The following is a 12,036-nucleotide window of genomic DNA, read 5'->3' as shown; positions in this document are numbered from 1 at the left end:
CTTCTTCACCCCCTCCCCCCTCCCCCAACCTCCCGCCCCTATTGCCATCACATTCTTGTTCATGGCTCTGAGTCTCATTTTTATGTCCCTTCTATGTATGGATTCATCTTAGTTTTTTTTTTCTGATTTACTTATTTCACTCCTTATAATGTTGTCAAGGTCCATCCATGTTATTGTAAATGATCTGATGTCATCATTTCTTATGGCTGAGTAGTATTCCATAGTATATATGTACCAAAGCTTTTTAATCCACTCGTCCTCTGACGGACACTTGAGCTGTTTCCAGATCTTCGCTATTGTGAACAATGCTGCCACAAACATGCGGGTGCATTTCTCCTTTTCGAGCCGTTCTATGGTGTTCTTGGGGTATATTCCTAAAAGTGGGATAGCTGGGTCAAAAGGCAGTTCGATTTTCAGATTTCTGAGGAATCTCCATACTGTTTTCCACAGTGGCTGCACCAGTCTGCATTCCCACCAGCAGTGCAGGAGGGTTCCCTTTTCTCCACATCCTCGCCAGCACTTATTCTGTGTTGTTTTGTTGATAAGCGCCATTCTGACTGGTGTGAGGTGATATCTCATTGTGGTTTTAATTTGCATTTCTCTAATGATTAGTGATGTTGAGCATTTTTTCATATGCCTATTGGCCATCTGTATGTCCTCTTTGGAGAAATGTCTATTCATCTCTTTTGCCCATTTTTGGATTGGGTTGTTTGTCTTCCTGGTGTTGAGTTTTACAAGTTCTTTATAAATTTTGGTTATTAACCCCTTATCAGACGTATTGTCAAATATGTTCTCTCATTGTGTAGTTTGTCTTTTTATTCTGTTCTTGTTGTCTTTAGCTGTGCAAAAGCTTTTTAGTTTGATATAGTCCCATTTGTTTATCCTGTCTTTTATTTCACTTCCCCGTGGAGATAAATCAGCAAATATATTGCTCCGAGAGATGTCGGAGAGCTTACTGCCTATGTTTTCTTCTAAGATGCTTATGGTTTCACGGCCTACATTTAAGTCTTTTATCCATTTTGAGTTTATTTTTGTGAGTGGTGTAAGCTGGTGATCTAGTTTCATTTTTTTGCAGGTAGCTGTCCAATTTTCCCAACACCATTTGTTAAAGAAGCTGTCTTTACTCCATTGTATTTCCTTACCTCCTTTGTCAAATATCAGTTGTCCATAGAACTGTGGGTTTATTTCTGGGTTCTCTGTTCTGTTCCATTGATCTATATGCCTGTTCTTATGCCAGTACCAGGCTGTTTTGAATACAACGGCCTTGTAGTATAACTTGATATCAGGAAGTGTGATACCTCCCACTTTATTCTTCTTTTTTAAGATTGCTGAGGCTATTCGTGTCTTCTTTTGGTTCCATATAAATTTTTGGAATATGTGTTCTATATCTTTGAAGTATGTCATTGGTATTTTAATTGGTATTGCATTGAATTTATAGATTGCTTTGGGTAAAATAGACATTTTAATGATGTTTATTCTTCCTAACCATGAGCACGGTATATGCTTCCACTTGTTTGTATCTTCCTTGATTTCTTTTATCAATGCTTTGTAATTTTCCAAGTACAAGTCTTTAGTCTCCTTGGTTAAGTTTACTCCTAGGTACTTTATTTTTTTGGTTGTAATTGTGAAGGGGATTGTTTCCTTAATTTCTCTTTCTGACTGTTCATTGTTGGTGTATAAAAATGCTTCTGATTTCTGAGTATTGATTTTATATCCTGCCACTTTGCTGAATTTATTTATCAGGTCCAGTAGTTTTTTGACTGAGACTATATACAATATCATATCATCTACAAATAATGATAGTTTTACTTCTTCTTTTCCAATTTGAATGCCTTTTATTTCTTCTTCTTGTCTGATTGCTGTATGTTTTATATTTTTAACGTTTTGTGTTTTTTTTTTAAAGATTTGTCTGTGAGCCGGATGCAGCCATCAAAAGAGCCACATCTGGCTCGCGAGCCATAGGTTCCCGACCCCTGATCTAGAACAAACAAAATATTACTGAAAAAAAAAAAGTAGAAGGATTCACAGATCCCAGTTTGAAACTTACTACAAAGTTACAATAATCAAGACAGTGTGGTGCTGGCAGAAGGAGAGACATAGAGCTCAATGGAATAAAAATGGGTATCCAAATATAAACCTTCATATTTTTAGTCAGTTGCTTTTCAACAAAGATGCCATGGCAATTCAAAAGGGAAAAAAATAGTCTTGGAACTAATGGTGCTGGAATATCTAACTGGACATACATATGCAAAAACAGATGAAGTTGCACCACTTCCTCATATCATATACAAATATAAACTCAAAATAGGCCAGAGACTTATATGTAAGAATTGAGACTATAAAACTCTTTAAATAAATCATAGTAGTAAAACTTTATAATCTCGAGTTAGGCAAAGCATTCTTAGATATAGCAATAAATGAGAGAACTAGCACAAGTTACAAAAGAAGAAAACTGAAAATTGGACTTTATCAAAATTAAAAACTTTGTTCTATAAAGGATGTTATTAAGAAAATAAATAATTAGCCAAAGATTAAAGAAATTTATCTTGAAATCATATATCTCATAAGAAAATTGTATACAGCTACACTAAGCTCTTTAAATTCAATAATAAAATGATAACCCAACTAAAAATGGAAAAAGAATCTGAATGGTCATTTCTCCAAAGAAGGTGTACAGATAGCCATAAAGCACATAAAAAGATACTCAACATCATTAGCAATTAGAGAATCAAAGCCAAAAAGAGCCTAACCAGTGGCACAGTAGACAGAATGTCAGTCTGGGATACTGAGGAGCCAGTTTGAAACCCCGAGGTCGCTGGCTTGAGTGTGGGCTCACCAGCTTGAGCGCGGGGTCACTGGCTTGAGCACGGGATACAGACATTATCCTATGGTTGCTGGCTTGAAACCCAAGGCCACCAGCTTGAAGCCCAAGGTCACTGGCTTGAGCCCAAAGTCACTGGTTGAGCAAAAGGTCATGGGCTCAGCTGGAGCTCCCAGGACAAGGCACATATGAGAAAGAAATCAATGAACAACTAAGGTGCTGCAACTGTAAGTTGATGCTTCTCTTCTCTCTCCCTTCTTGTCTGTCTGACTCTCTCTCAAAAAAAAAAAAAAAAAAAAAAAGGAAAAAGGATACCACTTCAAACCCACTAGGATAGCTATGACAAACAGGTAATAGCAAATATTGGCAAGAATACAGAGAAATTGGGACTCATATTTCATCTTCAGAATGTAAAATGGTATATAGGCAATATGAAAAACAGTATTAGTTCCTCGAAATGCTAAACATAAAAGTTACCAGGTAACCCAGTAAGTCTACTCCTAAGTGTACACAAGAGAACTGAAAACAAATGTCACACAAAAGCCCATACATAAACGTTCATAGCAGAATTATTTGCAATACTCGAAAGTTGGAAACAATTAGAGCATCCGTCATATCATGAATGAGTAAATAAAACAGGGTATATCATACAATGGAATACTACATAGCTTTGAGAAAGAATGAAGTATTGATACACTTTACAATGTGGATGAGTCTTGAAATGCTATGCTGAGTGACAGAAAACCAACAAAAAGAAGCACATACTGTAGGACTGCATTGCCTATGGCTGGGGTGGTGGCCAGGGGAAATGGAGAATGACTGTTAATGGGAACAGGGTTTCTTTGGGGGGTGATTAAAATGTCCTAATATTGACTGTGGTAATAGTTACACAATGCTATGAATATACTAAAAACCATTGAAATGTGAATTTTAAATTGGTAAATTGTAAAACATGTAAATTCTATCTCAATAAACCTATTAAAATGCTGAAGAGCTTATAAGATATAAAAATATATATATTTACCAGCACCACAAGGTAATAACAGAAATATCCATCTACAGTATTTATAATTTGTAACCTATTTAAAAACAGGAGACAACATTATGAAGCTGATAAAATACTTACTTCCCTTACTTCTACTAGGATTATTGAACCAAATTCAAAATATGTTTTAGTGAGCGTACCAAACACAAAAATTATTTATGTTCATTAGAAGAGGTCTTAAACCAGAAGCTGCTGTCTGCAGAGCCATGTGTACATTTTCAAGCCAATTCTGCATCTGACTGTCACTATATTAAAATCAATTTTATGAGCAACTCTATACTCCTAACAGAAGTGCTACTTTAAAAAAATGTAATGCTTACTCATAAACCTATATAAATCCAAACAGAAGTCTTTTGACTGAAGTAAATAAAGTTCATCAGTTCTATATCTTTTGGTAAGAACAGTTTAGATAAAAATAAGAATCATTATTTCTAAATCTTCTTAGGAACTCCCTTAAAATATTACCTGTAAAGCTTTCCATTAAATGGCCAAACTATTTTCTTCTTTAAAAATCTTTATTTGCATATTTTCCCCATAAACTAAGAGATTTGGAAAAAATAACTACAGAAGGGTTATCATCAAAACCATTTATAGCTTACAGTTCAAAATGCTATTGTACCATACCTCCCCTTGGTACAGAGCCTGTTTTGCAATCCTGCATCTCCTAACAAGTTTGCAAAGCCAGTTAGATATTAGCACCAGTATTCTCCAAAGGAAAGACCATAAACACCTTTACTGACCACAGGCAGCTAGGCTTGAACAGAATGAACAACACTGCAGGAGACACATTTCAGTGAGGTTCTGATAGAACAAGCATTCTGTCTTTTTTTTTTTTTAAAGATTTTATTTATTCATTATAGAGAAGGGAGAGAGAGAGAGAGAGAAGCAGGGGGAGGAGCAGGAAGCATCAACTCCCATATGTGCCTTGACCAGGCAAGCCCAGGGTCTTGAACCAGCAACCTCAGCATTTCCAGGTTGATGCTTTATCCACTGCACCACCACAGGTCAGGCACATTCTGTCTTTTTAAATAGCTGAAGACAGAGGCTCAAACCCTGTGGAATGGGAAGGGCTACATTTAGGAGTTATTTTGTTGACCAGGGGACAGATGTAGAAGGAAACCAGGACACATTCCAAGAAAGACCCGTGCAAACTTGACCGTGCCCACTGAATCAGCACCCTGGGCAGCAACCGCATCTGCCTTGTGGTAAGATTTGCTCCGAGAAACGGGAGCACTTCAGCACTTAGTAGGCATTCAGTATTACTTTCTGATTTTCACTTCCTGGTAGGAGGTAAATCAGGGCTGCAACATTTATGCATATTAGAACACATCATGTGTGTTCTCCAAGCCCAAGACTATTACTCCAAGGATCTGGGCAAGTAGTTCCAACTCAGGTAATTATGAGCAATTAAATTTGCCCTGCTGTTTCAGTTAGGTACAGCATTGTTCATTTTTCTACCTTTTCAGAAAAAAAAAAGGGGGAAGATATTCTTCTTGAACTCACCAGTCTTGCTGACAGAATAAAAGGCAAATAAACGCAACGTGCTACAAAACATTGTCTGCCTTAGTAATGGAGAAGACGACTGATGTGCTTGAACACATCAGTGTTGTAGCCAGATAAAGATCTTACAGAAGGCAAAACCCCTCTGGAATCAGATGACTGTGTCATGATACCCACACCGGATGACAAACACATAGGGCTTCTCTGTAACTAGTACAGGAAGTGATCTTATGATCTATTCAATCCATGCAATAAAAGCAGTGTTTCTATTTCTAACACTATTTATTGGAGGCAGAATCTTTCTTTTGTGAATTTGGGTAGGACCTTCAGCAGAGATCCAGGAATGCAGGAATTAGTTTCTCTTTAACGCCAGGGACCCTAAAAATAAAGCAGGCGTCCATCCCTGAGCTGGTCAAAGATTTCAAGTCTGACAATATCAATTTTGGGGAAGGATATTGGGAAAATAAAACTTACATGATTGCTGGTGGGAATATAAACTGGTTCGACCCCTTTCATAGCAATTTGGCAGCATCTAGTAAAAGTAAGACTGTGTCTACTCTACCTCCCAGCAATTCTGCATCTGAGAACATACCCTGTTCTTACGCACAGCTCCCAGAGATGCACACAGATGCTCACTGCAGCAATGTTTGTCATGCAGGAAAAATGGGAAATTAAATGTTCACAGGAGAATAAAAGAATAAAATGTAGTGTACTGATATGATAGCATATCATGGGTTGATCTAAAAAAAATGTAATGCAAGTAAGGGGAAAAAGAATACAAAGTAATTTGTAAAGTTGGGTATCATTCATTAGAATTTACAAAAGGCAAACAGTACTTTCTTACTGCATAGCGCTTCTGGGAAACAGTGTGTGTACAGGCTTGTGCTCACACACACAGACACGTGCTGCCTTCTGGTTGCTCACTCTCAAATCTCTACCCTGGGATTGAGAAATTCCAAGTGTCACTGTCCAGGATCGGGGGGTCAGCGGAATGGGCTGTAGCACCCCTGTCCTCACGGGTGGCTATCTGGCATAGCAGTCGCTGTGGTTGTGCCTACAGAGCCTCCCTTTAGCTTCTGCCCAGTATCTGAGCCTAGGTCGCTGCTGTTCCCGGTGATTCTATTTACCACCCAATTCCCTTCCAATACAAAGCGTTTCTGCTAAAACCGGCCCTGTCCTTTCTGTTGCTTGTGTACTAAAAACCTATCAGACAGAAGGGGTCGTGGCAAGCTCACCACTGAGGCTGGCCCCTGGGAGGGGAGGGAGAAACGGGAGTGGCAAGCTGCAATATTTTATTGATTTAAGGACAAGGTTCAGGAGCAAACATGACAAACTATTAATAGTTGTTCGTTCACACTGGGTGGTAAAAGAAAAGTGTGTGCTATCACTCATTGGACTTTTTCAAAGAACTAATTTATAAAAGATGAAGAACCTGCCATTTCTGGGGTCCCCAGGTGATTTAAGTAGATTTCTTATACTCGCCAGATCCCAGGCCTGTTTGCGGCTCTATTGTTTGGAACTTTGCCAGAAACATCCTAGATTGAGATTCAAGATGCATAGATTTCCAATGTTTGACTTGTGCAAAAGGGAAATCCAACATCTTTGCAAGGATGTTGGAGCATACCAAAGCATTCTGATAGTCCACTCTCCTGATTTTCATTTGAAAGACCCTTAGATACATTTCATGACATTACACATGGAATATATGTTTTTGGACTTCTGGGCTCCCAAAACCACACCAGGAGAGACATGTCAGGGAACTCTCTCAGCAGGATTCCTGCCCTCCAGGTTTACTGCCTTCCTTTAATCTGTAATGTAAATAGGCCCTCAACAACGCACCCAGATGTTGAAAAGGTGAGACAACTTACTACATGGATGTCCCAACACCTTCACTTCATCAATAGCAAGGTAGCCTTGATGTCCAGACGTTATTACTTCAAAAATCACCTGGGAAATTAAGAAAAAAAATTACATGATTCACTCATTTTGTCAGACTTTTATCAAGTGTCTTCTACTGAGAGATCAGTAGTTTCATTCATTCATTCATTCGTATTTCTTTTTTTTTTAATTTTTTATTTATATATTCATTTTAGAGAGGAGAGGGAGAGACAGAGACAGAGAGAGAGAGAGAGAGAGAGAGGAAAGACACAGAGAGAGAAGGGGGGGGGAGGAGCTGGAAGCATCAACTCCCATATGTGCCTTGACAAGGCAAGCCCAGGGTTTCGAACCAGCGACCTCAGCACTTCCAGGTCGACACTTTATCCCACTGCGCCACCACAGGTCAGGCTCATTCGTATTTCTAACAAACATTAATGGAGCGCCTAATATCTTCTGGCTGTAGAGGTAAAAGGGGCCAGGAACTACACCTGACAAACTCTAGGGAGGCAGGTAGGGCAGCCTACAAACTCAGAGACCTAAAGTAACCCCATGGCTGGTCTACAATTAACATTTTTAACTAAAAGCAGTTCCTGGTGGGTAGTCTTGTCCTTGGGTGGTATTTTACCCTAACAAAGGTCAGTGTTTACTTTAATTCATCCTGTCTGCTGTTCTTTTGCATCTAAGATAACATATCTGATAAAGGGCCTTTGAAATGTAAGAGTAATCTCTCAGACACCTCAGGCACCAGAGCAGAGAGCACAAATCCCCTCATTGTTATTATTATGTTTATTGTTAACTGGTAAACTACTCACCTACTTAGAGTAGATATGTGTAATTCCTTTCACTTCTTACCTAATTCCAGATTTCCCGGTTTTGCTTTCTCCTGACCCCTTAATCTACCACCCATGGATTTCATACAATCCCTTTAAATCTTCCCCATTGAGGCTGATGTATAAAAATCAGTGGTGAAATAGCCATTTTCCAGAGCATTTTCTTAATCCGTTGAGAGTTTGCTTCCTGGCAATTGTCTGAGTTTGGTTCAAATAAAATTATAAAAATTCTTACAAGTTTGGACGTTTCTTACATTGATACAGCCAATGTTCCAGGTTCTAAGATTATAAAGATAAATAAAATCTACACCCAGTTTTCAGGGAGGTTAATGGGAGTGTTGGGCAGATAAGATATATTATGCTCACTTTGTTAAAGATGGTGCTGCCCATGTGGATGGCACTCATCGCCTAGGTGATGATATTAATTGCCTTCATGCTTGGGAAGAGGCGTGGTTATGCTAATGTGTGTTGGGGGAGGGCTTTCACACCAAAAGGTTTTAAAAGGAGGATCTAGGAGGCCACTTTGGGGAGAGTGATCACGTTCTTGTGGAGAGGAACAGACCATGCAGGAGCAGGGCAGGGAGGCCACGTGGAAGAGGTAGCCAAAATGTCAAATTGGGGGAAGGTTCTCCTCCAGTTCGTGGAGGAGAAGGGAGGGGGAACAGAGGTGAATAAGACTGGTGAGGTGGGAGCCTTTAATTCTAGGAAAACTCGGATGAGTCAGTGGCTTTGGGAGCCCTGAATGGAAAGGGAAGTGTTTCCCGCGGTGTGTATATTCTTGCCAGCCGGTGCGAGCTAGGACTAAAGAAAAACGGATCACCAGTTTTCGGCTCCGTTCATTCCTTCCCATCTATCTGCATCAAACCTGAACCTGCGTTGGCCAAGTGGTTTAATGGCGGCCACTTGGAGCATCCTACCTCAGAAACTCCAAATGAGGGGGGGAATACCATGGTTAAGAGCTGGTACTTGGAAGACAAAGCCTTAAAGTTATTATTGGAGGAATGTTAAATTTTAAATTGCTTTAAGATGACTTACTTTTAGTCAGCTCCTATCAGTGGACTCTATGACAGGTTGAACTATGTGGGGTCCTACATTTTAAATGAGTAAAGTTTGAAAAATACCATCAGGGTTATCAAAGAAAAGTACAGAATACTAGAAGAACATATACCAAGAGGACCTCTCATGAGGAGGTGGTATGTGAGCCGACGGCTGAGTGTGAATGGCACCAGCGCTTTCGCAAAATAACCCTCTGAGGTGACTGGCCACGGCCATAAAGAGGAGAACTGGGTCCTACAGGTATAAAGGTCTGCGGTGACCAGCTTACAGAGGCTCCGCTCACAGGAAGAGGCTAGTCTAACAAGTTCAGATGGCAGAGGAGAGTGATAGAAAAGTCTCCGCAGTGCCAAAACGAGTGGGCTCCAGCAACTGCTCGGCCCTGGGAGACGAAGGGCAGGAGGAGAGGGCAGCAGGCTCTGGGGGTCTCCGAATGAATGACATCTTTGAGAAGGTGGAACCACTTCAGGGAAATTAAGGCTTAAGCAGAAAAAAGAACCAGTAAGAAGGTTATCAATTTTCTCAACCTGATTGTCTAATGGCGTCCATTGTCAGGCTATTATTAAGAAAGGTCCATATGAGGCCCTGGCTGGTTGGTTCAATAGTAGAGCATCAGCACAGCGTGTGGATGTCCTGGGTGCGATTCCTGGTCAGGGCACACAAGAGGTGTCTCTCACTCTCTCTCTCTCTTCTCCTCCCACAGCCATGGATCTATTGATTCAAACACATCAGCCCTAGGCACTGAGGATAGCTCCATGGAGCCTTCGCCTCAGGCACTAAAAAGAGCTCGGTTGCAAGCATAGCCCCAGACGGGCAGAGCATCGGCCCCACACTGGGGTTGCTGGGTGGATCCCAGTCAGGGCGCATGTGGGAGTCTGTCTCTCTATCTCCCCTCCTCTCACTTGGAAAAAGAAGAAGAAGAAATAAAGTTCCATAAGACATTAATTTAACCTCCATTCACACAGAATTGAAAACCATATCACTAGGAAGACCGTGCATGGCTAGTGCTATCTGAAGAGGGTAAGTCTTAAAACACAACCCAGCAAATGTACTCTCAGGGAAATAAAAATTTTTATTCATATAAAAACTGGACACAGATGTTTACATAAGTTTTATTCATAGTTGTCCCAAACTTTAAAAAGCCCAGATGTCATTCAAATGGTAAACGATTAAACAGATTATAGTACATCCAGAAGAAAAAAAGGTGAAGGGATTAAGAAAGAAAAGGAAAAAAAAACTTATAGACACAGACAACAGTGTGGGCACTACAGGAGGGAGAAGGGGTGGCAGAGGTGGGGGAGGGGAGAGGAGGGATAGGTGGTGATGGAGGGAGACTTGGGGTGGTGAACACAGTGCAATATACAGATGATATGTTATAGAACTGTGCACCTGTATTGTGCACAGGTATGAAACATATATAATTTTATCAACCAATGTCACCCTAATAAGTTCAATTAAAAAAAAAGGTACTAACTATTGAGATATATATATATATATATATATATATATATATATATATATATATATATATATATATATATATAAAACAACTTGGATGACTCTCCAGAAAATTATGCTGAGTGGAAAAGCCAATCACAAAAAGATTACATACTATATGATTCCATGTATGTAACATTGTACAGTACCACATTTTTAGAAATAAAGGACAGATTAGTGATTGCCAAGGGTTAGGGGATAGAAGGAGAAGAAACAAGAGGGAAATGGGTGTGGTTTCAAAAGAATGAAATGGATAGTCTTTACATTGTTGGAACATTAGGATCTTCACTATGGTAGTGGATACACACATCTACTCAATAAAGAACTGTATAGTTCGTAGCAGCATGACTCACAATAGATAAAACATGGAAAAAACCCAAGTGCCCACCAGAGGATAAACAGGCAAGAAAAATATGGTGTATATATACACACAGACATACACACTCACAATGAAATACTACTCAATCTTAAAAAGGAAGGAAATTCTGACACATGCTACAACATGAATGAATCTTAAGGACATTATACTAAGTGAAATAAGCCATCATTTAAAGGGCAATTAAATACGATCACATTTATATGAAGAACCTACAGAAGTCAAATTCATAAAGACAAAAATTAGAATGGTGATTGCCAGGAAGTAAGGGGAAGGGGAAATAGAAAAAGCTATTGTTTAATATGGTGCAGAGTTTTGGTTTTTATAACATAAATACAGTTTTGGAGATGGATGGTGGTGATTGTTGGACACCATTATGTATAAATGTATTTAATACAACTTAAAAGTAATTAAGATGATGAATTTTATGTTACTTGTATTTTACCATGATAAAAAAGTGAAAAAGCTGTATTGGACTGAATACACACATGTATACATGCACAAGTACAGGTATAACTAGAGAAATTTGAAAAGCTCTATAGATTATAAAATTTTCAATATTCTGATTGTGATATTATATACCTTAAGTTAGCAAAATGTTTCCATCAGAAGAAACTGGGTAAAGTGTAGACAAGGATCTGTATTCTCACTACTGTACCTAACTCCACAATTATTTCCATAAAAAATTCAATTTAAAAAAGTAACCGTTAGTTGTCATTTATATAATATGTTATATACATGGGCACATATAACACCATTATTTTATTTATTAGTTCCTGCAAAAATCCTTTAAGGATTAAATATTTCAAAAACAAAAAAGAAATGTAGATACAATGTAATTGCCCAAGAACTTGCAATAAGAGTGCTGTGGATACGTCTTTAAAACCCAATCTTTGATTCCAAATGCCATGATGTTTTCGCTAGTGCATACTGCCTGAACAAACACTTATTTTGAACGATGATTAAATGAAAAAATCTGGATTTAGGCACTGTAGAAAAACCTTAAATTGGTACTAACTTGATTTTAAACCCTGGC

At 38.9% G+C, this 12,036-nt stretch overlaps 1 protein-coding gene across 4 annotated transcripts in view; it reads right to left on the bottom strand.

Annotated features, from left to right (window-relative positions):
- PTPRM (protein tyrosine phosphatase receptor type M) overlaps positions 1-12,036 on the bottom strand; it is an 893,280-nt gene that overhangs the window by 509,803 nt on the left and 371,441 nt on the right. For all 4 annotated transcript variants that reach the window (XM_066353181.1, XM_066353183.1, XM_066353180.1 and 1 more), the window contains exon 4: positions 7,235-7,313. In XM_066353181.1, coding sequence (XP_066209278.1) covers positions 7,235-7,313 — 79 coding nt within the window. The remainder of the gene's footprint in view (positions 1-7,234; positions 7,314-12,036) is intronic.

Source organism: Saccopteryx leptura, chromosome 11 (assembly GCF_036850995.1).
Source record: "Saccopteryx leptura isolate mSacLep1 chromosome 11, mSacLep1_pri_phased_curated, whole genome shotgun sequence".
In the NCBI taxonomy this organism is placed as follows: domain Eukaryota; kingdom Metazoa; phylum Chordata; class Mammalia; order Chiroptera; family Emballonuridae; genus Saccopteryx; species Saccopteryx leptura.
This window is presented reverse-complemented; position numbering and strand designations above follow the sequence as displayed.